Below are 27,108 nucleotides of genomic sequence, written 5' to 3'. Positions count from 1 at the left end.
CTCATAACTTCTCTGATTCATTCTAGCCTTAATATTTTTGCTTAAATATTCTCTGTACTCCTCTACTTTTATTCAGATTTAACTAGGCCATTACAAGGTACTGTTCTCTTTCCTTGAAAAGATGTTATTTGCCTGATTTCCAAAGTTGAGCTCCTATGCATCCATCCTTCAAGAACTAGTACATTCACTCTCTTTAGACAGTTTTCTTTGAGCCCAGGATTATGTGAAGTCATTTAAATGTACTTCACATCAAAAGTATTATAGTAGCTAATGCTTACCCCCATCATGTGTAATTTAAAATAAAAATTATAAGCTATATTATAACATGAAGAAGTTCTACTGAGTTCTGGTTATATTTTTTTCTGTTTTGACTACCTTGATGCTGTTTTTGAAATACAAACTATTAAAAGCTTTCAAGAATATTTTTTCTTATTTTTGGTGGACTCTACCTTGCTGGTGCCCTAAATGCATGTCTAGTCTACCTACTGGGTAAACATGCTCTTCCAGACCTTTTCCTCCAAGTTGGACTGGGTCCCCTCTTCTGTGTTCCCCCACCCCACTTGCTTTACCATCCCCACAATTCTGGTCAACTGCATACTCATTGTCTTCCTCAACCAAGTGGGCATTCTATCAGAACAGAGATAGATAGCCCTTCCCTCTTTGGGTTCCTAGGGCACAGCTTAGGGGTGGGCCTTGATGCATGGATTGTAAATGTCTGTTGATGGAAAAACGATTAGATAAAACCAACTTTCAGAATCAGTTGTCTTCAGACCCAAACTGATTCATCAAACACCGAGTACCTGCAGCAGTCTAGGCCAAAGGCTAGGGGCTTTCTCAATGTTGTTCTTTCATTTTAGCTCCCCTCCTTCAAACTTCTTCCACCATATGCTACTATTCATACAGTGTCTTTGTGGAAATTTGAAAAAGTTTCCCCCACTCCAGTACACGTGTCTTGGTGAGAAAAGTAAGTGTACCCATGACCTGGCACAGTGAACAATATTCACAATTGTACACAAGGTCCTGCCCCTTGCCCTGAGTGTCTAAGCCTCATGTGACACTTTTTATGATATAGGGATGTGGGAGGAGGATAACCATGATGGAAGTTTGAAGACAAGAATTTGAGTATATATTCTGCTACTCACTCATTGTGTGGCCTCAGGTAAGCCCTTGCCCTGCCCTGGGTCTGTTTCCCCATCTAAGAAGTGAGGCAGTAACAATGCTCACCTCTGGGGACTTTGGTTGGACAAAGTTGGAATGATGCTCTTTAAACGTCTTAGGGTGGTGATGACTGTTAGCAGCCTCCTTATACTTGTTACTTGGAGCCCAAAGGGTCTGAGTGACCAGGGTCTCTTCTCATCACAATCCATTTTGAAAGAAAGTGAGGTTCTGGGTATACCCTACGTCTAAAACTCACATCTTCCCTGTACTGCCAGCTAACACCTCTCCAATCTTTAGTTGGTATTATGAATGAAAGTTTCATATTTTTCATGTATCTTCCCATATGTCAAAGCACTATGGAAGCTACCTGAGGATAGAACCTACCTCTCTTTCCCTTATTTACACCCCCGATGTACACCATAGCCCAAAGAATCCAAATACTTATTGATTGAAGGTGCATGCATGTTGTGAAAACAGACATGATTAAGAGACAGAATATGTGGTTAGAATCCTAGCTCTACCCTCTGACTTGTGGTGGAAGCTTGAGCAAGCGGTTTCAGCTCTCTAAGATGCAATTTCCTCTTCTTGAAAATTTATGATCATAAGACCTATTTCAGCCTCCTTAACAGGGATGCCGAGGGGATTCAATGAAACAAAAACGGTGAACATGTTTGGAAAATGAAATGTCATCCATGTGTGAAGAATACTTTTGAAAACATAATAGCAACAACCACAGGAGAGAGGCATTTCCCCCCCTGAGATCAGGGTCCTAATATGTCCATATTGTTCAGGAAAACACTACTTCAAGCCTCTTATGAACACCTTACACATCAAGGAATCACCACCTCATGGATAATTAGAGCTGGGAGGGCCCTTGAAGACAAATCAAGTACAGTTTCCTGATGTTACAAATAAAGTTGAGGCCCAGAGAAGGAAGGAATTCCTCCAGGTCCTACAGGACATCAAAACCGGGCTAAGGATCCTGACCTTTACTTTGGGGTTCTGGGTTCTTACCTGTCTAGTTCATCATCCAAGGGTTGGTAGTTGACCTCATAGCACTCGATTCTCTTTAGAAAGTCTTCCAGAACCTTTTCATGGTCACAGTCTATGTAATCAGGGCTGCCAAGTTTCACTTGCTGGAAGAAGGGAGAAAGACAGAAGAACCATGGGAGACAGAGACTCTGACAGTGCCCTTGGGAAGAGCCCTTAGAGATCACTGAGTACAACATTCCTCATCATAAAGATGAGGAAGTTGAGACTTGGAGAAAGGGTCTTGCCCAAGTTTACAAAATCAGTCATTTGAAGAGAATCTGAACTGTGTTAACTCCTCATTCCTTATCCGTGTGTGCTCAAACAAGGTCTGTTACATTATACTCAGTTTACACACTGTTTAAGAGAAACATTTATAAGTGGCCTGCAAATTGTGGTGTGAGAAATGGTTGAAGAAGAGGAACAGGGGATCTTGGCCGGGGGTCATAATGGCTTACATGTATTGAGTGTTTACTGGGATAACATGGCATATATTGGCTTTAGATTTCTGAGGGGCTGGCAACTCCTAATCCCTTAATATATCTACCTTCTCCACCCACATTCCCCATCTCAGTGAATGTCACTATCATCTACTCAAGTCACCTGAGCCTAAAATGAATCTCGGAGTCATCCTAGATGTGTCTCTTTCTATCATCCCCTACCTCTTAGAAGGTACTAAATCTTCCCCACTGTATCTTCTAAATATCTCTCCAACTGGCCTCCATTCTCTCTTTCCTGGATGCTCACTCTAGCTTTGTGACTGGTTACTCTGTCTATAGTCTAGTTACTTTCCCATACTAGCAGCCAGAAGGATATTTCTAACATGCACATCTGAATACGGAATTCCTCTGCTTGAAACCCTTCACAATTTCCTCACATCTTTTAGGACAAAGTATGAAATATTTTAGCAGGTGACTCATGGCTTGTTATGATTGGGCCCCAAATGATTTCTTCATCCTCCTCTCCCATTGCTCCTCTAGACCTCCACACACTTTGCTTTAGACAACCTAAGCTATTTCTAGTTCCCCATAGATGCCATACTTAGTATATGCTATTCCCCTATTTTCCATTCTTTACTTGCCAAATTCCTATGCATTCTTCAAGATGCAAGTCAGCTATTACCTTCATTGAGAAGCCTTCCCATGCAAGGTTAGGTCCTCAACACTGTGCTGCCACAGCCTCCTTTGTTTCTTCATCTCAGCACTGATCTCACAGAATTATGTCTATAAAATTGTCAGTCTCCCTCACTAGATTGTGAGCTCAAGGGCCAGGCTCTTCTCTATCTATTTCTGTCTCTAGTACCCAGAATGTTTCAGCCCAGGTGTATGTATTCAATTTATGTTTAATCAACAAATGGACGGATAGGTGGATGGATGAAAAGGAAAGAGAGGACTTGGACATATTCTATGCCTCAAGAGGCAAAATTAGGACCAATGAGTGGAAATTACAGGGAGGCAGATTTCAGCTTGATTGGACTGCACTTAAGGAAGGGAATGAGCTTCCACACTGGAGGTACAAAGAGAAAATCTGCACAAACAATTAGCTAAGATTTCAAGTTTCTGATGAAGTGTTGAAGGATGTGACCTTTAAGGTCTCCTCTGTCCTTAAGATACAGTAATTTAATGAAATAGGGAACAATAAAATGTAGTGAGTGATCTAAATCTAGACCACATGCCTAGAAACTGTAGAAAAGAGCAGTGATAGCTCTGATATGAATTGTGGGGCAGGAAAAAGGGCTTTCAAGGCAGACATCCAGGCTTGAGGTCCAGTCCCAGTTCCACCTCTTCCTGGCTGTATGAACCCTTGACAACTTACTTCTCCTCTTGGAACCTTAGTTTCCTCTCCAATACTTAAAGGAATTTCACAGAATCATTGTATGCCAGGGTGGTCAGGGAATACTTCCTATAGGAAGTGGGAGGAGAAGCTCAGGGAAGAATACCTCCTTTAACTGCACAGAGGTATTTCTAGGTATGATCCAAATCTGAGACAAAATAAGAAGGAAAGGTGACTGGTGCTCCTTACCCTGATGTTTTCTGCAATGACGTCAGGGTCATTACAAATGGACTCGATGAAAAAGACCTATAAAAGAAACAGAAGAAAGATTTCCAGCAAGGAATTATGTTTGGTAGGAGTCAAACATAGCTTGACCCCTTCTCAATGGCTCTGAGTTATCTTTAGAGGTATCTCTGACAACATAATTTTATACAGTGGTGCTTTCAGGATTCTGAGTTTTATGAGGCAGATTGGCCCTGAATTGTAGTGGTTCTGTCTCCTCCTTCCTCATACCCACCCCCACAGTGTCAGCTTGTCAGCAATTATCTTCCATTGCCTAATGTGGCACCTCTTCTTTCCTGTTCTGTTCTGTTTTGCTGCTTCTAACTGTGATCTGGAAAGCCCTACAACTAAATTAAAATGCTGACCCTATGATCGCTGATTTGACATCTCTGCATCCCCTGGTTTGCCTTTCTTTGGTGTTTGTTAAATGAGTAGGCTCTAGGTAAGAGTTGGAGAGTTACTCTACCTTGTAACCATGTTCTTTAGCAAACTGCAGAATCAGTGACCGTCGTTCTCTGGTAGTGTTGGTGGCATCAAAAACCTAGAGGTATACGATGAGATTGGTTTGCTCTGAATCTGGCTCTGATGGAATGCCTACTCTTTGACCATCCCTGTGCTAAGTGGAGGGCTTCCAGAAGGGGATAAAACTTGAACAGGGTTTTGAAGGATTTGGAAATGGCTTATATCAATTTCTCAAGCACTCATTGAGCCCTCACTGCCTGCCCAGAAATGTAGCAGACTCTGTAGACATAATAAAGCAAGAGGAAAATGGTGGGGTTTTATTAGGGTTATTTTACAGGTAAAGTAGCTGAGGCTTAGAGGAAGGGTTTGCCTTAACCAACGTCACAGAGAGAAAAACTGTCACAAACTCTGACAAAGCAGAGCTGGAACTGATTCTCTCAACTCCTAGGTGAAGCTTCCTCCTTCCCTATCACTTTGGAGTTCTTTGAAGCCCTTTTAGAATTTGCAAATCCCAAAGGTCTATGAGATTAAATTGATTAAATGTTTAGCTAAATCTCTAGAACTTAAAAATGTTTGTATTGCAGTCAAATTCTAGTGTAGTCCTGCTGAATTCTTGGGGATGGAGTGGTAGTGTATACTGGTTAAGAGTGTAGATTCTGGGGACTTCCCTGGTGGTCCAGTGGTAAAGAATCAGCCTTCCAATGCAGGGGATGAAGATTCGATCCCTGGTCAGGGAACTAAGATCCCACATGCCGCGGGGCAACTAAGCCCATGTGTCACAACTACTGAGCTCGCGTGCCTCAACTAGAGAGACTGCGTGTCACAAACTACAGAGCCCACACTCTCTGGAACCCGCGTGCCACAACTACAGAGCCCATGCACCCTGGAGCCTGTGTGCCACAACTAGAGAAGAGAAAACCTGCATGCCACAATGAGAGAGAAGCCTGTGCACCGCAGTGAGTAGCTCATGCACCGCAATGAAAGATCCCGCGTACTGCAACAAAAGATCCTGCATGCCTCAACGAAGATCTCATGTGCCGCAACTAAGACCTGACACAGCCAATAAACAAACAAACAAACAAATAAATAATTTTTTTTAAAAAAAGAAAGAAAAAAGGAGTGTAGATTCTGGAGCTATACAACCTGTATTCCAGTTCTGGCCTGCCGCCTTGGTAAAATATTTAATTATTTAATCTCTCTGCACGACATTCTTCTGGGCTATAAAACGGAGTATAATAACAATATCTATCTCGTGGGGGAGGGTGGAATTAAATAAATATGTGCACAGTGCTTAGAACAATGTTTAGAACATAGTAAATGCTCAATATATATTAGTTCTTCTCCATCCCAGCAGAAACCTAAGAGAAAATGCAAATTTCTTTACCGCAACATGACCTTCCTCACAGCTGAGATAGTTATGGACATCTTTCAGGGCTGCTAGGGCACATTGCCTGAAAAAGATGAAGAAAGGAACAGAAACAACCATTATACCCAAGATGGGTTCCTCTCTATTTTTCTGCATTATCTTTTGCACTATCTCTCAGATGCCCTACATTAAATTATTCATCTGTTGAATATCTACAAAGGGTGTCCTATATTCTAGGTACTATGACAAGCACAGAGAGGTCACACAGTTGAAAATGGCTCTGTGTAGACATCATAGGTGTAGGTATAAAGTAACATACCCAGGAAAAGTTGACTAATGACAGAGCCATAATATTAAGGGCTCCAAACCTTGAACTAATAGCGCTCAAGCTGAATTGGTTCTTGAACCCAAGAAGAGCCTGAATGTATGGTCTGTGAAAGAGAAGACATTCCTGGCATATGTAACAGGGCAAGCACAGGTAAGAATGTGGAAATGTATTTATGCTTTTGGCAAAAATCTGTTTAGTGATTACTCTTTGCTGAATTCTATTAAGAGGATATGGATCAAAAAATGACACCCAGGCTCTGTTCTGGAAGTGCTCAGAGTCTTGTAGAGGAGAGACAACTTGAGGTTGAATGGATGAGACTGGAGTGGGCCAAGCTACTGAGACTCTTATTTTAAATTCTAGGCTAAGTTTCCACTCTCTCTTGTCAGAAGTAGGAAACTGTTAAAAGTTCTTAAGCAGGGGATGGATATGACCAGAAATAAGCTTCGGTTAAGATAGTAGAAGGGCTGTCCTAACCACCCTTTGAGAGTCTAGATGGACTCTTTGTTAACCCAAGTTGCTCTGCCCTACTCCCCCATCATTTGAACAAAGGCATCCCTCAGCCAGGGGGCAGCACAGGTCTTTAAAATATTAGGTACTCACTTCCTGATAAGTAGGGCCTCCATGTTGTCTGGGAGAAAGAATTCGTAGTTCTTGTAGCTCACTGCCTCTCGTCGATACTGGCCTAAATTAAACACTGAAAGCAGGAGCCCTGGTGAAGAGGTTGGGAAGATCCCAGTGGCAAAATAATGTCCTTTCTGGGAGGTAGCTCAGAGGTAAAAGAAGGTATAGTTTGTAGCTATATAATATGTTTACAAAGCTTCATATTATGGCTACCAGCTCATTTACTCCTTACAACAACCTTGAAAAGTAGGAATCATCATTCCCATTTATAAATGAGGAAATCAAGGTAGTAACTCTCATAGTTAATAAGTGGAGAGCTGGGATTCAAACCCAGGACTGTTTGCTTCCAAAGCTGGTGATCTTTCCACTATTCAATTTTATCATAAACTCCAAAACTTTTAATGCCCATAGTATTACTATACATAATTACTGTGTTCTGTACATTACTGCATTGGAAAGATAAAAAAAATTGGGACCCAGGGAGTAAAATCAGTCATCAAGGGGCAAACATTGAGTCAGCTGGGGACATAACTAGACTGGGCCTCCTGAAACCTAGTCCAATGTTATTACATTTTCTGTATCAAGACAGAGAATCTAGATTTATTGCCTTCTTTAGGCCACACTTTCTCATTTGTAATGGTGAAAAATCAGAGAGGAAGGAAGGAAAGGGGGAAAGAGGGGATAATAGGCAAAGAGGTAATGTAATATTTTCTTCACTCATCCAATAAATAGTTTCTCATGTCTATTCTGTGAATCAGGACATGAGTTCTGGGGTGTCAGAGATGAACCAGATCTGCATGATGGGGCCCCAAGGAGCTCACAATCTAGCATGTAGGAAAGAGAGTAAACAGTAAGCCAGTAAACAGAGAGCTCTCACCCAGTTTGTTAAGTGCTCTGACAGAGCCATGCAAAAGAGCATGGAGGAAGGAAAGACTAACTAAGCTTGGGGTGATAGATGGTTTCTTGGGAAAAGCAGCATTTGTGCCAGTCTTTATAGAAAGGCAGGCCTTTTATTAGCAGGCATGGGGTGTGGGAGAGGGGAACAAAGACATTCCAGGTAGAGGAAGAGTTTGAACAAAGGTATGGCATTGGCAGGAGGCAGAACATGAGTCATCCACTGTGACTGAGGCCTGTGAGGCTGTCAGGGGCTGACTGTGGAGGGCCTTGAATGATAGGCTAAGGAGCTTGGATTTAAACCTGCAGGCCAAGGGAACCCTTGGTGGCTATAGATATGGTCAGCTTTGCATTTGAAACATGGCTCTGAGGGCCTCTGTGCAAGTGGAGCAGGTGGGAAGCAGGTGCATTAGAGCAGAGACCCCTCTGCCACCGTCCCATGTGCCCCTATGCTCAGCAGAGGCTCCTCAGAGCCTGCAGTCCTACAAGAACTACTCCTTCTTCCCTTCTCTTCTGCCAATGTTCTACTCCTCCCACAGGACACACCCAGCTCAAATACACCCTATCTGGAAACTTTCACTGCCTTCTAGAAGGTGATTTCCTCTGTGAGGCCCCTCAGTACCCTGCTCTGGGATTCTTCAGTGACATGTTGTATTCTTATGCATCCCAGCCAGATGGAGAAATCTTCAAGGACACGTTGTGAATCTCATCCAGTTTTGCATCTCCAGTGCATACATAGTATGGGTTTTGGCACATGGAAAACCACTGGGGAACTCTTCACCAGTGAATTAGAGAAAGAGAAAGTACATGAAGAGAAAGAAGAAATGGGAGAAGGGGAGGAGAATACTTGGAGAGAGGGAAGGAAGGGGGCAGAGAGATAGGGTGTTGGTATGGTCAAGGGAAATAAGAGGAAGAGCGTGGAGGAGAGTACAGGGCCAATGTGGGTTCTTTCTTCTTCCCATCAGTAGCACCAAGTATCAGACCTGCCACAGTGAGTGTCAGGCTTTGGAATCAACCAGATGTGGCTTCATATTCTGGTTCCATCACTTAGTGACCATGTGCCTTTAGACAAGACACGTCACCTCTTGGGCATTAATTTCATCAACTGTGGAATGATGATAATACTAGTCCTTCCTACATGGGTGTTTTAGAACTTAAGAATAGAGTCTGTCATACAGAGTGAAGTAAGTCAGAAAGAGAAAAACAAATACCGTATGCTAACACATATATATGGAATCTAAAAAACAAACAAAAAAAGGTTCTGAAGAACCTAGGGGCAGGACAGGAATAAAGACTCAGACGTATAGAATGGACTTGAGGACACGGGGAGGGGGAAGGGTAAGCTGGGACGAAGTGAGAGAGTGGCATTGACATATATACACTACCAAATATAAAATAGATAGCTAGTGGGAAGCCGCCGCATAGCACAGGGGGATCAGCTCTGTGCTTTGTGACCACCTAGAGGGGTGGCATAGGGAGGGTGGGAAGGAGATGCAAGAGGGAGGGGATATGGGGATATATGTATACTTATAGCTGATTCACTTTGTTTTACAGCAGAAACTAACACAACATTGTAAAGCAATTATACTCCAATAAAGTTAAAAAAAAAAATAGATGTGAGTTCTTTGAGGGCAGGGATCCAACATCCAACAAGGGCCTTGGCACAACTGTGTGCTCAACAAATAATTACTGACTGAGTGAGTAAGTTGATTGCCCAAGAAGAACTGTTTTCCACACTGCGGAGCAGTGCTCCATTCCACAAGAGAGAGAGGCTAAGCACCTGTGTACCAGTGTACCAGTAAAGGAGGAACACAGTCCCAGTAAAAATTTTCAGCTAAGTTGATATACGTTAAAAGCATCAATATAGTCATTGGGGGATAAATAAGAACTTTTGGTAGACTTTCTTACATTTACTGATTTTATTCTGAATTACATATGATGCAGGGGGCACCCTAACTTTTAGAGTTTAGAGACTCTAACTGTCTTAATTTGGTCCTACTTAAGCAATAGAAATTAATATGATTTAGTCCCCTACCCCAGAGCAGCTCCTGGGGAGAGAGACCCAGACACACAACACACTACAACAACACACTACGTAACTAAGGTTGGCATAGAGGGGTCTGTAGGAAGCATTGGTGTGGGAGCCCAGAGAAACACAGTCCTCCTACGGGGAACAGAGGAATCAAATAGGAATGGGGATACAGGGTGGGGGATAGAGAAATCAAATGGAGAATAGAAAAGAATGATTGCTGAATAAGAGGTAGTAAGCAGAAAAGAGATCACATTGGGGAGAAAGGAAAGCTGGACGTAGGGAGTGAGGGAGGAGGCTGACAGGCAGGGAAGGAGACCCCTCTGGAGGCGGAAAGAGGCAGGATCACTTCCGGCTGGGGAGGGGGAGCAGATAGGCTCAGACCTAAGGAGAGGCTTGGAGAGAGCGGACGCCTTCTGGACAGGAGAGGTGAGCTAAAGTGCCCTGCTTTACTGAAGACCTTGTGGGGGACTCCAGGCTGGGGCTTTGACGTGCTTGACTCCACACACCCCTCAAGTTTAAAGGAAACCTTAACGTTGTGAAGAAATGGTAATGCTAATAAGAATCGTATTATTGGTGTAGAAGTAATAATAAAGGTAATAAAAGTAGTATGTTACTCATAGGGTTTTTTTGAAGTCTTACAAAAATAGAGCTCCTTGAAAACAGATATTTAATCTTTCTAGTTTTCTTATGCTTAGCACCTATCACCGTATTGGGCACAGATTACGTACTTAAGAAATTGTAAAAATTTATGAGGTTAGTGGTGGTGGTGGTGGTGGTGGTGGTGGTGGTGGTGGTGGTGATGGTGGTGCTAGTAGTAGTAGTAGTAAAGCAGCAGCAGCAGCAGTAATAGTATTAGTCCTAATACTGGTAATAATGGTTTGAGACATTCCTGTACTCGTGGTTTTGCCCTTTTGAGGTCAGCTACCTTACTGTATTTTCCATCATTGGCCTATAGAGGGCTGTAGAACAAAGGGTTTCAGCGACATACCTTTAGTTGGTGTTCCTATCCAGTTGAGATATCGTGTGAGCTTCGTGGAGATGTAGGTCTTTCCTCTAGCTGGTAAACCCACCATTATCACCATCGTGGGGGAATTTGTAAACTGGGGTATGGATGCTGGAAGACAAACAGAGCCTCAAATCTTATCCCCAGGTTCACATGATATTCTGGTATCAACTCAGAGATGTAGAATTGGAATGAGCATCTCGCCCACCATTATAACAAGGGAAAAAAAAACTGGAAAATTGCAAATTGTCCTCTCTTGAATTCATGAGCAAACTGAGATTGCAGTGCAAAAAGCTAACCCAAAATCTGTAGACACAGGCATCTACAGGGAGTAACAGGGCCCAGGTACTTGCTTATCTTTTGCAGACACTACTGAATAATATGTAAAGTCATAAGAAGATACAGCTAAAATATTTTAATGAATTGCTAAAAGTCGGTTGTGTGTTAGTGTGAGATTGTGAAACCCCTGTGGGCTGCAGACATAGGTGGTTTTGAATCCTCTTGCAGACTTTCCCCCTAGGAACTCCACCAGGTGCTGGCAGGGAAGAATGAGAAGAACCCGCAGAAAGATATCCTATAGCTCTGGTTTGGGGAGGGAAACAGAACAGCATCCATTGCTGAAATTGTGCCCAAAGCATTCTGCCTTCATACACTGCGGAACAAAGGCCTTAACCTTCACAGGGAAAGGCAATAAAACTGTAGTCTGAGCGCACTGGTGGAAATTCACTGCAGCTAGCAGAGAGGAATACCCAACGCCACTAAAACTCTGCCCAGACCAATCTACTCTATCTCCCCTAGGGAAAACAAGCCTTGCTCTGCAGAAGGAATGGCAATAGGAACTGAGGGCACAGGTGGAAACTCACCACAGGTGAAGGAGAAAATTTGAAAAAATGCTCTAACCCAGGAGGGATAGGAATATGTGCTAGGCCCACAGTTATATTTAGAGGAGGGGCAGGAACATTTGGGAAAGTCACACCTCTATGACTCAGGATAAGCCTGCCTAAGACTGAGCCTTAATCAAAATAATATAGTATGTCCCTAGTCCCCTATTCTCCACTACAAGGCTAAAATAAATCAAGTAAAATAATAGCAGACTTTATTTTTAAAGAATGCAAGAGGTAAGTTGCCTCCAGAGAGCAGCACAAAGGGAAGAATCAAGGAAAGAAAAAAACATAGTCTGAAGAGACAAAAAAATCATCAGGACAAGAGTCAGTTATGACACGTGTTGGAATTTCCGACAGGCAATTTAAAATAGCTGTGATTAATATGTTAAATACTTTTCTATATTGGAAAAGTTAGACAACATGCAAGATCAGATAAGATAGCAGCAGGGGATAAAATGTATAAGAAAGAATCATATGTAAATACAAGAGAAAACACACATTAACAGATCTGAAGAATGCCTTCAGTGTGCTTATTAGTGAACTAGACACAGCTGAGGAATAAGTGAAATTGAAGCTAGAACAATAGAAATTACATAAACTGAAATGCAGAGAAAAAATAAAGGGTAAAAAAAGAAAACAGAACAAAACATCCAAGAGCTTTGGGACACTATCAAGTTAGAATACTAGAAGGAGAAGAGAGAGAGAATGGAGAAAAAAATATTTGAAGAAATAATTGCTGAAAATTTTCAAAATTAGCAATTGATATAAACCCCAGATCCAAGTATCTTAGAGAACACAAAGCAGGGTAAATAAAAGTTTTAAAAGAGCCACACCACACCCAGACATATCAAATTCAAACTGCAGAAAATCAGGCAAAATAAAATATTGAAGGCAGTCAGGGAAAAAGGGTGGAGGGAACACCTTACTTACAGAGGAACAAGAAGAATTACATGAGACTTCGTATCAGAGTCAATAAGCCAAAAATAGTGGAATGAAACCTTTAAAATATTGAAAGTAAAAACCCTGCCAATCCAATTCTAAATTCAGCAAAAATGTCCTTCAAAAATAAAGACAAAATAGAGACTTTTTTTCAAACAAAAATGGGAAATTCATCATCAGCAGACGTGTCTTATAAGAAATATTAAAGGACATTATTTAGGCAGAAGGGATATGATATAGGTCAGAAATTGGATCTACATAATTAAAGTAAGAGCGTTGGAAAAGGAATACTTGAAGGCAAAATATATCTTTTTATTTTCCATATTTTTAATTGTTCTAAAAATAACTGACTGATGTGGAGAAAAGGGAACCCTCGTGTGCTGTCGGTGGGATTGTAAACTGGTTCAGCCACTATGGAAACAGTGAGGGTTTCCTCAAAAACTTAAAACTAGAACTACCATATGATCCAGCAATTCCACTTTTTGGTATTTATCTGAAGAAAGCAAAAAACACTAATCACAAAAGATATATGTACCCCCCTGTTCATTGCAGCATTATTTAAAATAGCCAAGATATGGAAGCAGTCTAAGTGTCCATCAATAGATGAATGGATAAAGAAGGTCTGTCATATATATATATATATACATATATATATATATATAATTTATATTATATGTATACACACACAATGGAATATTATTCAGCCATAAAAAATGAAATCTTGACCTTTGCGACCACATGGATGGATCTACAAGGTATTATGTGAAGTGAAATAAGTCAGACAGAGAAAGACAAATACCATATGATCTCACTTATAGGCAAAATCCAAAAAATAAAAAAAGCAAACAAAACAAAATGAAAACAGACCCATAGATGCAGAGAACAAATGGATGGTTGTCAGAGGGGAGGTGGGGGGTGAATAGGTAAAGAGGATTGAGAGGTACAAACCACCAGTTATAAAATAAATAAGCCACAGGGATGTAATATGCAGCATAAGGAATATGGTTGATAATATTGTAATAATAATAATTTTGTATGGGGACAGATGGTTACTAGACTTATCATGTTGATCATTTCATAATATATGCAAATGTTAACTCATTATGTAGTAAACCTGAAACATAATATTGTATGTCAACTATATTTCCAATTAAAACAACCTGACTGTTTAAAGCAATAATAGTAACAGTGTATTGGGTATTTATAGCAAATGTAAAAATTAAATGATTACAATAGTGACACAAGGGAAGGGAGTAAGATTGGGAATATTCTATTGTAAGGTACTTGGACTACATGCAAAACAATATAGTGTTATTTGAAGATGAACCCAACTATTTTAAACTGTACATTGTAAACCCTAAGGAACCACTAAATTTTTTTTAAAAAGATATATAAATGATAAGTAAATAGAGGAGATAAAATGGGATCATAAAAATACTCAAATAAAATAAGAAAAGTCGAAAGAGAGAGAGAGAGAGAGAACAAACAAAGAACAAATGCAATGAATAGAAAAACAGCAAGATGGTAGATTTTAATCCAACTGTATTAATAATCACTTTGAATGTGAATTTTCTAAACACACCAGTTAAAAGACAGAGATTGTCAGAGTGGACAAAAAAGCAAGAATCAACTAGAAGCCATCTACAAAACACATGCAGCTGGGTCCAGTTCTGGGACCTTCTTTTATCTCTCACTAACTAACTCGAATATAAAACCTTGATAGAATTCATGGACACCTATTTGAAAACTGAAAAGTAAATATAGGCAGATGGATTGGGAAAAAATTAGAGTTTGAAATACCACCTAAACAGTTATGAGTTCAACATTATTTTTTTCCCTCCAGCATCCTAAGCCTGAATTGGACATGATATGAAACCCAGAGGTGAGCACTGTTTAACAGACAGAGTGCAATACAGGAGAAGCCTTGATGTTATGGCCTAAGGAGTGGAAAAGAGAACTCCTAAATGTGAGAATGTGAGAATGTGAGAAATTCCTCAGGTTTTTATTTACTCTACTTCTGTTTTGGTCCCACAGTGGGAGTAGTGACAGCAAAAGTAGTCCAGAAGCAAGAGTGGTCCATAAAGGGAACTTCCAGGAATCAAAAATCTCAGGGATAAGGTCCTTTCTCTAGGTGGAGCCATGTCATCAAGGGGACAAAACTAAACTTCATACTAATTTTTCCTCTCTCTCTCCTGCAACTTGTTTCTGGAAGTGATACTAACAAGAAAGTGGGTGGTTTCTGAACAGAGGACAGAAAATGGGAGCCTAGAGAAATGGAAAGTACTGAAAAACTATGGGAGAGGGAGCAGTTTAGAAAAGAAATTGCAAAAAGTGGTTTTGAACCGCTGGGTTCACGTTTGATCTGTGAGTGCTTTGATGTGACCCTAATTAGCCTACCAAAGATTTGGAAAGTGAATCATCCCAAGTCCCACACTGACCACTAGGTGGTGCACACACCGTACTGGTCTAATAGTACTATGAAAGTTTCAAAAACTTAACTGATGTTGGAACCCCAATACACAGAAGGGTAAAACAAAAATATCAACCTCCATAGGATAAAAACAATACTCTTGTTCTCAAATGATATTAACAATGTCCACAATACAAACTAAAATCAATCAAGATACAAATAACTATGAAATCTCAACTCACATGAAAAAAAGACCATCAAAAGACATGAATGATGAGATGACACAGACGATGGAATTGTCTAAAATTATCTATTATAAAAATTCTTGAATGAGAGAGCAGATCAAGATGGCAGAGCAGCAGAATATGAATCTCACCTCCTCCCACAAATACATCAAAAATACACCTTCATGTGGAATGATTCTCACAGAATATCTACCGAACGCTGGCAGACTCAGACCTCAGACTCCTGAAAGGGCAAGAAAATCTCCATGTAACAGGGTAGGACAAAAGAAAAAAGAAAAAAAGAAAGAGGGAAAGAAATTGGGGCAGGACCTGCACACCTGGGAGGGAGCTGTGAAAGAGGAAAAGGTCCCACACCCTGGAAAGTCCCCTCACCTGCAGGGAGATCAGCCAGGACAGGGGGAGAGCTTCAGAGCCTTGGAGGAGAGTGCAGCAGCTAGTTTGCAGCAGCCAGAACAGAGAGAAACCTGCACAGATGGTATCGGAGCTACCTTGTCACATTATTCCAGGGTGCAGAGACAACAGAGGGAACACTGCCCATTGGGAACCCAAACAGGTATGAGCCAGGCAGAATTGGATGGTTCAACTGCAGGTATTCATTGACCTGCATTCACTAGTGCCTTCAACTACCCTCTAGGATATTTTCCATGATACCTTTCCTTTTCATGAAATGGGCCAGAAAAGGTATGCTGTGGAGAACCAAAAGAAGTGGTGAAGAGCAAAGGGTGTCAATGGACCTGGTAATGAGAACTCAGTGAACTGCTGGTCTGCTCCTGTCCCTCCAGAAAGCTGTACCTTAGAATTGTGTGAAACCACCTGTTCATACTTCAGGGTTCCTCCATAAAAGAAGATTGGTTATGGGGGTTGGAGACAAGATGGTGGAGTAGAAGGACTTGAGCTCACCACCTCTCACAGAAACACCAAAATCACCACTAACTGCTGAACAACCATTAAAAAAAAAGATAGGAACCTACCAAAAAAGATATTCTACATCCAAAGACAAAGAAGAAGCCACAAAAAGATGGTAGGAGAGGCACATTCGCAATTCAGTCAAATCCCATATCCACCAGGTGGGTGACCCACAAACTGGAAAATAATTATATTGCAGAGGTTCTCCCACAGGAGTGAGAGTTCTGAGCCCTGCATAAAGCTTACAAGTCTGGGGGTCTGGCATTAGGAGGAGGAGCCCCCAGAACATTTGGCTGTGAAGGCCAGTGGGGCTTGATCACAAGAACTCCACAGGACTGGTGGAAACAGAAACTCTACTCTTAGAGGGTGCACACAAGTTCTCATGTGCCCCAGGACCCAGGGAAAAGCAGTGACTTCAGAGGGTAGCCTGGTTCAGACCTACATGCTGGTCTTTGAAGGTCTCCTGGGGAGTCAGGGGGTGGCTGAGGCTCACTGTGGGAACAAGGACAGTGGAGGCAGAGACTCTGGGGAGTATTCATTGGCATGAGCTCTCCTGGAAGCTGCCATTTTCGCAGCAAGACCTGGCTCTACCCAACATCCTATAGGCTACAGAGCTGGGAGGTCTCAGGCCAAACAACCAACAGGGCAGTAACACAGCTCCACCCATCAGCAGACAGGCCGCCTAAAGTCTTCCTGAGCCCACAGCCACCTCTAAACACACCACTTGCCACAGCCCTGCCCACCTGAGGGACAAGATCCAGCTCCAACCAACAGTGGTCAGGCACTAGTCCCTCCCACCAGGAAGCCTGCACAAGCCTCTAGACAAGCCTCACCCAGCAGGAGGCAGACACCAGAAGCAAAAGAAATGACAATCCTGCAGCCTGCAGAACAGAGATCACAAACACAGAAAGTTAGACAAAATGAGACAGCAGAGGAATATGTTCCTGACGAAAGAACAAGATAAAACCCCAGAAGAACAACTAAGTGAAGTGGAGATAGGCAAAATACCCAAACAAGAATTCAGAGTAATAATAGTAAAGATAATCCAAGATGTTGGAAAAAGAATGGAGGCACAGACTGAGAAGTAGAAGAAATGTTTAACAGAGAGCTAGAAGATATAAAGAACAAACAGAGTTGAACAATACAATAACTGAACAATACAATAACTGAAATACAAAATACACTAGAAGGAATGCAGAATAAATGAGGCAGAAGAACAGATAAGTGAGCTGGAAGACAGAATGGTGGAAATCATTGCTGTGGAACAGAATAAAGAAAAAAGCATGAAAAGAAATGAGGACAGTCACAGAAACCTCTGGGATAACATTAAATGCACAACATTCACATTATAAGAGTCCCAGAAGGAGAAGAGAGAGAAAGGCCTGGGAAAATATTGGAAGAGATAATAGCTGAAAACTTCCCTAACATGGGAAAGGAAACAGTCACCGAAGTCCAGGAAGCACAGAGTCCCATACAGGATAAACCCAAGGAAGAACACACCAAGACACATATTAATCAAACTGACAAAAATTAAAGACAATGAAAAAACATTAAAAGCAACAAATAATATGCAAGGGAATCTCCATAAACTTATCAGCTGATTTTTCAGCAGAAATCATGCAGGCCAGAAAGGAGTGGCAGGATATATTTAAAGTGATAAAAGGGAAAAACTTACAACCAAGTATATTCTACCCAGCAAGGCTCTCATTCAGATTCATCAGAGAAATCAAAAGTGTAAAGCAAAAGCTAAGAGAATTCAACACAACCAAACCAAGCTTTAACACAAATGCTAAATGAAATTCTCTAGGTGGAAAAGAAAAGGCCACAACTAGAAACAAGAAAATTACAAATGGAAAAGCTCAACAGTAAAGGCAAACATACATAAAGGTAGGAAATCATCTGCACACAAATGATATCAAAACCAGAAATTGTGAGGAGACTACAAATGCAGGATATTGGAAATGCATTTGAAATTAATAAGAGACCAGTAACTTAAAACAATCTTGTATATAGTATATATAGAGACTACTATATCAAAACCTCATGATAACCACAAAACAAAAGTCTACAATAGATACATACACAAAAAAGGAAAAGGAATACAAACACAACACTAAGGATAATTATCAAACCAGAGAGAAGAGAACAAAAGAGGAAGGGAAGAAAAACACTAATAAAACAAATCCAAAACAATTAACAAAGTGGCAATAAGAATGTACATATTGATAATTACCTTGAATTTAAACAGATTAAATGCTCCAACCAAAAGACATAGACTGGCTGAATGGATACCAAAAAAACAGACCCCTATATATGCTGTCTACAAGAGACCCACTTCAGATCTGGGGGGACACACAGACTGAAAGTGAGAGGATGGAAAAAGATATTCCATGCAAATGGAAATCAAAAGAAAGCTGGAGTAGCAATACTCATACCAGACAAAATAGACTTTAAAATAAAGACTGTTACAAGAGACAAAGAAGGAAACTACATAATGATCAAGGGATCAATCCAAGAAGACGATATAACAATTGTAAATATATATGCACCCAAAATAGGAGTACCTCAATTTATAAGGCAAATACTAACAGCCATAAAAGGAGAAATTGAAAGTAACACAATAATAGTGGGGGAATTTAACACCCCACTTTCATCAATGGACAGATCATCCAGACAGAAAATCAATACGGAAACAGAGGTCTTAAATGACACATTAGACCAGATGGGCTTAATTGATATTTATAGAGCATTCCATCCACAAGCAGCAGAATACACATTCTTTTCAAGTGCACATGGAACATTCTCCAGGATTGATCACATGCTGGGCCACAAAGCAAACCTTGGTAAATTTAAGAAAATTGAAATCATATCAAGCAACTTTTCCGACACAACTCTATGAGATTAGAAATTAACTACAATTTAAAAAAAAGCTGTAAAAAACACAAACACATGGAGGTTAAACAATATGTTACTAAACAACCGATGGATCACTGAAGAAATTGAAGAGGAAATCAATAAATACCTAGAGACAAATCAAAATGAAATCAAGAAGATCCGAAACCTATGGGACACAGCAAAAGCAGTTCTAAAAGGGAAGTTTACGGCAATACAATCTTCCCTCAGGAAACACGAAAAATCTCAAATAAACAATGTAATCTTATACTTAAAGCAACTAGATAAAGAAGAACAAACAAAACCCATAGTCAGTAGGAGAAAAGAAATCATAAAGATCAGAGTAGAAATAAATGACATAGGGACAAAAAAAAAATAGAAAAAGTCAATGAAACTAAAAGCTGCCTCTTTGAAAAGATAAACAAAGTGATAAACATTTAGCCAGACTCAAGAAAAGCAGAGAGAGGGCTCAAATCAATAAAATTAGAAATGAAAAAGGAGAAGGTACAACTGACACCACAGAAATACAAAGGATCATAAGAGACTACCACTAGCAACTATATGCCAGTAAAATGGACAACCCGGAAGAAATGGACAAATTCTTAGAAAGGTACAATCTCCCAAGACTGAACCAGGAAGAAATAGAAAATATGAACAGAGCAGTCACAAGTAATGAAATTGAAACTGTGATTTAAAAACTCCCAACAAACAAAAGCCCAGGACCAGATGGCTTCACAGGCGAATTCTATCAAACATTTAGAGAAGAATTAATACCTATCCTTCTGAAACTATTCCAAAAAATTGCAGAAGAAAGAACACTCCCAAACTCATTCTATGAGGCCACCATCACTCTGATAATAAAACCAGACAAAAATACCACAGGAAAGAAAATTACAGGCCAATGTCACTGATGAACACTGACACAAAAATTCTCAACAAAATACTAGCAAACCAAATCCAACAACACATTAAAAGGATCATACACCATGATCGAGTGAGATTTATCCAAGGAATGTAAGGATTTTTCAATATCTGCAAATCAATCAGTGCGATACATGACATCAGCAAATTGAAGAATAAAAACCATATGATCACCACAATAGATGCAAAAAAAGCTTTTGACAAAATTCAACAACAATTTATGATAAAAATTCTCCAGAAATTGGGCATAGAGGGAACCTACCTCAACATAATATAGGCCATATATGACAAACTTTCAGCTAACATCATACTCAACAGTGAAAAGCTGAAAGCATTTCCTTTAAGATCAGGAACAAGACAAGGATGTCCACTCTCACCACTTTTATTCAACATAGTTTTGGAAGTCCTAGCCATGGCTATCAGAGAAGAAAAAGAAATAAAAGGAATCCAAATCGGACAAGAAGTAAAACTGTCACTGTTTGCAGACTTGATACTATACATAGAAAATCCTAAAGATGCTACCTGAAAACTACTAGAGCTCATTAATGAATTCAGTAAAGTTGCAGGATATGAAATAAATATACAAAAATCTGTTGCGTTTCTGTACACTAACAGCAAAAGATCAGAAATTGAGGAAACAATCCCATTTACCATTGCATCAAAAATAATAAAATACCTAGGAATAAACCTACCTAAAGAGGAAAAATACCTGTACTCTGAAAATATGGAGAGTAAAAGGAGCTAGATTGACTAAAATAATTGCAAGATAAGAACAATTTTGGAGGAAACTTCCTACTTGATTTTAAGATTTATTATAAAGGTACAGTGTAGTATGGGCAAAGGATAGACATATAGATCAAAAGAATGGAATAGAGAAACCAGAAATAGATCCACTCAAATACAGTTAAGTTTTTTTGCCATGCAGAAGCTTTTTAGTTTGATGTAGTCCCACTTGTCTATTTTTGCTTTTGTTGCTAGTGCTTTTTGTGTCATATCCAAGAAATCACTGCCTAGACTAATGTCATGAAGCTTTCTCCTTAAGTTTTCTTCTAAGAGTTGTACAGTTTCAGGTCTTATATTTAAATATTTAATGAATTTTGACTTGATTTTTGTGTATGTTGTAAGATAAGGGTCCAATTTCATTCTTTTCCATGTGGATATCCAGTTTCCCCACTACCATTTGTTTAAGAGACTATCCTTGAAATCAGGATCATCAAGAAATTATCTGCACTACCATGTTCATTGAAGCATTATTCACAATAGCCAAGATATAGAAATAACCTAAATATCCATCAACTGGTGAATGCATTAAGAAAATATGGTATATACATATAATTGAATATTATTCATCCTTAAAAAATAAGGAAATCCTGTCATATGTGACAACATGGATGAACCTGGAGTACATTAGGTTAAGTGAAATAAGCCAGTTCCAGAAGTTCAAATACTGCATGATTACACTTATATGAGATATCTAAAATAGTCAAACTCAAAAGCAGAGAGTAGAATAGTTGTTGCCAGGAAATCAGGAGTTGCTATTCAATGGGTATAGAGTTTGAGTCATACAAGGTGAATAGTTCTAGAGATCTACTGTAATAGTGCCTATAATTAATAATACTTTATTATGCACTTAAAACATTGTTAAGAGGTTAGATCTCATGTTGTGTTCTTGCCACAATATAAAAAAGCAACTACCAATTGTCTAATTTTTATGTAATATCAAAGAAAAATACAATTATCTAAAAATAAAGGCTATTAGCATATTGCTGTTTTCCCAAGCTATGGTATAGGAGGACAAATTTTCTTCATATATTTCAACCAAGATAACACATTGCAACAGATTGAATGCAGAAGGTATGAAAATACATCTATCTTCTATTAAGCCAGACATAAAAGAGATTTGCAAATTCATAAAACAATTTTTCTTTACCTTCTTTGAGGGGAAATAAAGTTATTTTTATGAAAAATGTGCTATTTATGTTATCATGTAGTAGGTTTATTATTTTCATGTTTAAGTGGGTTAATAAATATATATTATAAAGAAAAAAGAATATACCATGAAATCATTAAATTTAAAAAAGCAAGAGTAGCTGTTACTATTCAGTTAATTAGACTTCAGTGCACAGAAAATTACTACATACAAAAGGGAATTACATAATGATAAAAGATCAATCCCTTAGGAATAGATAATAATCCAAAGTGTATGCATACCAGACAACAGAGCCTCAAAATAAATGAAGCAAAAACTAAAAGGAGAAATAGACAAATGCACAAGTATATCTGAGGACTCCAACATACACTCTCAGGAATTAATAGGATCATTAGACAGAAAATCAGCAACAGTATAGAAGAATTAAACAGCACAATAAATCAGCAGTATCTAATTGACATTTATAAAGCACTACACCCAGAAACAACAGAATAAATATTTTGTTCTAGTGCCCATGGTACATTTCCATGTCCTGGGCCATTAAACAATACAGTAAATCAAAAGTGATTGACATTAAACATAGTGTATTCTCTGATCCTAATTGAATCAAAGTAAAAATCAACAGAAGAAGGAAGACAGCAAAGTCTCTAAACACTTGGAAATTAAAGAACATACTTCTAAATAATCCATGACTGAAAAAAGAAGTCTCAAAAGAAATTTTGAAAATACACATAGAACTGATTTAAAGTTAAAAAACAACTTCTCAAAATATGAGGGGTGCAGCTAAAGCAGTACTGATAGGGGCATTTATAGCACTACAATCCTTACATTGGAAAAAGGAAAAGTCTCAAATCAGTAATCTAAGTTACCACTTTAAAAAAACTAGAAAAAATAAGACCAAAATAAACAAAAGCAAGCAGAAGGAAAGAAATATTAGATAAGAGCAGAAATCAATGAAAACAGAAAAACAATAGAGAAAATGAATAAAATAAAAAGCTGATTCCTAAAAAAGATAAAGGAAATGGATCAACCTTTAGCAAGACTGACAAATATAAAAAGAGAGAAGACACAAATGGCCATTATCAGAAATAAAATAGGTTATATCACTACATATCCTGCAGTCATTTAAAAGCCAGTAAGGGAATACTACAAACAATTTTACTCTTATAAATTTGACTACTTAGAATATATAGACCAATTCCTTGAAAACCACAACCTCCCACAACTCAACCAAGATGAAATAGGCAATCTGAATAGTCCTATAATCATTAAAGTAATTGAATTAAAATTAAAATCTCCAGAAATAGAAATCTCTAGGCTCAGATGTATTCATGTGAGAAATCTACCACCCATTTAAAGAAGAATTAACACAAATTTTACACAATAACTTCAAGAAAACAAAAAGAGAAGGGAGGATTCCCAGCTAATTTTATGAGGTCAGAATTACCCTGATACCAAAACAATACGAATAGAGTATCCAAAAAATCCCTATAGGTCAATGTCTCTCATGAACTTAAATATAAAAATCATCAAGAAAATGTTGGCAAATAGAATCCAACATTGCATAAAAAGAATTATATGCAATGACTAAGTGGGATTCAGTGCAAGTATGTAAGGCTAGATGAACATTCAAAAAAATCAATTAATGCAACCCACAATATTGATAAGCTAAAGAAGAAAAATATGTCAATGCATGTAGAAAAAACACTTCATATATTAAACACTAATTAGTGATAAAAATTATTGGCAAGTTAGGAATAGAAATGAATTACTTAAACTTGATAAGCAATCTTTACAACAAAAACCTATTGTCACTATTACCCTTAAAAGTGAAAGACTTGGACTTCCCGGGTGGCACAGTGGTTAAGAATCCACCTGCAAATTCAGGGGACATGGGTTCGATCCCTGGTCTGGGAAGATCCCACATGCCACGGAGTAACTAAGCCCGTGTGTCACAACTACTGAGCCTGCACTCTAGAGCCCACAAGCCACAACTACTGAAGCCCGTGTGCAGAGCCTGTGCTCCACAAGAAGAAAAGCCACTGAAATGAGAAGCCCATGCACCACAACGAAGAGTATACCCTGCTCTCTGCAACTAGAGAAAGCCTGCATGCAGCAATAAAGACCCAATGCAGCCAAAAATAAATAAAATAAAATAAATAAATTTTAAAAAAGTAAAAGACAATACTTTCCCCCTAAGATCAGAACCAATGTAAAGATGTTCACTCTCTCTACTCTTTTGACATAGTACTGGAAGTGTTAACCACTGCAATAAGGCAGTAAAAGGAAATAAAAGGCATACGGTTTAGAAAAGAATAAATAAAATATTTCTTATTTGTAGATGTCATGATTATCTATATAGAAATTCCCCAAAAGTATAAAAATTCTTAGAACTAACAAGTGAGTTCGGCAAGGATGAAGGAACAAGATCAACACAAAAAAATCAATTGTGAGACTTTTACTTCCATCATTAGAAGTTCTGAGAACCCACTCCTCAGTGAAAAAAGCAAAACTGTCAAATATTATTTAAAAAAATAACCTTTTAAAGTCTCTGAAAATTATCCTAATGGGATACAGCACCTGAAGCATTTATTCAAAAAAATCAACCAAAATTCAGTAAGAACAGTGAGAATCTGTGGCATTTTTGCCATGATCCTCACTCCTGCTCCCCAAGTTTAGTTTAATGGAACCTCCACTCCAGGTGTGTGTGTGACCAAAAAGATGGGGCTCCCTTCCCCCTCAGAGGGTTCACCCAATCAAATGATATGGTACCTCAGAGGGAGGGGCAGATAGTCAGCACCTCACATCCCTTCCAGCTCCAAGTTGCAGTAGCAAATGTAGCTCAGAGGTTGGAGATGCCCTTCCCTCATCCAGTCCCTACCCAGAGGATGAAGGTTATACCCCAGGTGCAGTAGGCTGAGAATACTGAGTTCCTGATCACCCTTACTCCAACTTGCTCAGAGGCCAGAAGTACTACACCAAGATAGGCAAACAGAGAAGACCAGAGGCCACTGCCCCACCCAGCACCCACAGCAGTGGATCAGAAGTTTTGCCCATGGAGAGAAGCAATCCATAAGACAAGAGCCTAAGGGTGCTCTTGAAAACAATAGGTCCACTTAATTAAGAGCAACAAGCTAAACCATAGACCAGCTAGTTCGCCAGAGAGAACCAGAGAAAGAGCCAATTAAGAAGAGCCCTCCTGGGGTCAGAGCTAACCTCAAAGACAACTTTTGCCAGAGTTTAATTAGATAACACTGCTGAGCAATGTACGCCTTGGGGCAATATAAAAAATAATAGCAATCAGCTAATAATTAGTGGATCCCAGAGTGTAATACCAGATGAGACTGACAGCTTAGTAATCAGGGAAAGAGATAGTCAAAGTGAGCCCAAAGTCTATGCCCTCCAAGAAGTAACACCAAAGGCTTCACACTGCAGAGAAATAGAATTCACTAAAACAGCCTAACCAAGTCACAAAGCAAAGAGTTATATTAGAGTAAGGAAATGACATAAGAAGTTAATTCAAACCCATAGAAAAAATGAACAGAATCAGACAGTAAATATAAAAAAAAAACTTTATAAATATATATGTGCTCTCCTTAATTTTCTCAGCTTCTTTAAAACATAAAATTATATAAAATAACAATTATAAAAATATATTGTTGGGGGCTTCCCTGGTGGCGCAGTGGTTGAGAATCTGCCTGTCAAGGCAGGGGACATGGGTTCGAGCCCTGGTCTGGGAAGATCCCACATGCCACAGAGCAGCTGGGCCCGTGAGCCACAACTACTGAGCCTGCGCGTCTGGAGCCTGTGCTCCGCAACAAGAGAGGCCACGACAGTGAGAGGCCCGTGCACCGCGATGAAGAGTGGTCCCCGCTTGCCACAACTGGAGAAAGCCCTCGCACAGAAACGAAGACCCAACACAGCCAAAAATAAAAATAAATAAAATAAAGAATTACAAAAATATATTGTTGGGGTTTTAGCATGTAAAGATATGATATGTATGAAATAATAGCACAAAAAAGAAAATGGAATAGAGATACATAGTGGTAACATTTCTATATCTTATTGGAATTAAGTTAGTATAAATCTAAAGTAGATTCTAATAGTTAAGATGTATATGGAAAGCCCTAGAGCAACCACTAAGGAAATATCTCAAAAATATACAGTGAAAAAATTATTAAAGGAATTAAATATTAAACTAGATAACGTTAACTTAATGCAAAAGAAAGGAGGAATAGAAGGAAAAAGACATAATCTATATAGAAAATTTAAAAGTGGCACATTTAAATCCAACTACATCAATAATAACATTAAATGTTAATGGATCAAGCAATCCAATCAAAAGGTGGAAAATGTCTAACTGGATTAAAAACAAGATCCAAATATATGATGCCTACAGAAAATACACTTTAGATTCAAAGACACAGATAGATGAAAAGTAAAAGAATGTAAAAAATATATCATGCAAAGACCAACCAGAAGAAAGTTGGAGTGGCTATACTAAGAACAGATGCTAAAAAACATTGCTAGAGATATGTAAGGACATTATATAATGACAAAAGGGTCAATCCGTAAGGAATATATTATAATTATGTCTAAGAAGAGGGCCCCACAATATGTGGAGCAAAAACTGACAATTGAAGCAAGCAATAGACAATTTGATGACAATATTTGGAGACATTAAGACGGAACTTTCAATAATGAATAGGACAACTACACAGAAGATAAACAGAGAAACAGAAGACTTGAACAACACTGTACACAAACCAGTCCTAACAGACATCTATAAAACACTCCACCTCAAAACAGCAGAATATACATTCTTCCCAAGTGCACATCAAACATTCTCTAGGATACATCATAGTCTAAGTCATAAAATAAGCTACAGTAAACGTAAAAGTATTGAAATCATATAAAGTTTGTTCTCCAGTCATAATGGAGTGAAATTAGAAATTAACATCGGAGAGAACTTTGGGAAATTCACAAGTATGTGAACCATAAGGAGGGATATTATAATTTGATCCAGAATAGAA

At 39.0% G+C, this 27,108-nt stretch overlaps 1 protein-coding gene across 3 annotated transcripts in view; it reads right to left on the bottom strand.

Annotated features, from left to right (window-relative positions):
- The window catches only part of PFKFB1 (6-phosphofructo-2-kinase/fructose-2,6-biphosphatase 1), a 61,090-nt gene that overhangs the window by 17,157 nt on the left and 16,825 nt on the right, over nt 1-27,108 (bottom strand). Inside the window, exons 2-7 of one of the 3 annotated variants that reach the window (XM_068534198.1) lie at nt 10,934-11,059; nt 6,999-7,107; nt 6,089-6,155; nt 4,709-4,783; nt 4,210-4,266; nt 2,173-2,294 (exon numbers count right to left, since the gene is read on the bottom strand). In XM_068534198.1, the coding sequence (XP_068390299.1) occupies nt 2,173-2,294; nt 4,210-4,266; nt 4,709-4,783; nt 6,089-6,155; nt 6,999-7,107; nt 10,934-11,059 (556 nt within the window). The remainder of the gene's footprint in view (nt 1-2,172; nt 2,295-4,209; nt 4,267-4,708; nt 4,784-6,088; nt 6,156-6,998; nt 7,108-10,933; nt 11,060-27,108) is intronic. The other 2 variants (XM_068534196.1, XM_068534199.1) reach the window with 2 other exon arrangements.

The sequence above is a fragment of the Eschrichtius robustus genome, chromosome X (genome assembly GCF_028021215.1).
Source record: "Eschrichtius robustus isolate mEscRob2 chromosome X, mEscRob2.pri, whole genome shotgun sequence".
NCBI lineage: Eukaryota > Metazoa > Chordata > Mammalia > Artiodactyla > Eschrichtiidae > Eschrichtius > Eschrichtius robustus.
This window is presented reverse-complemented; position numbering and strand designations above follow the sequence as displayed.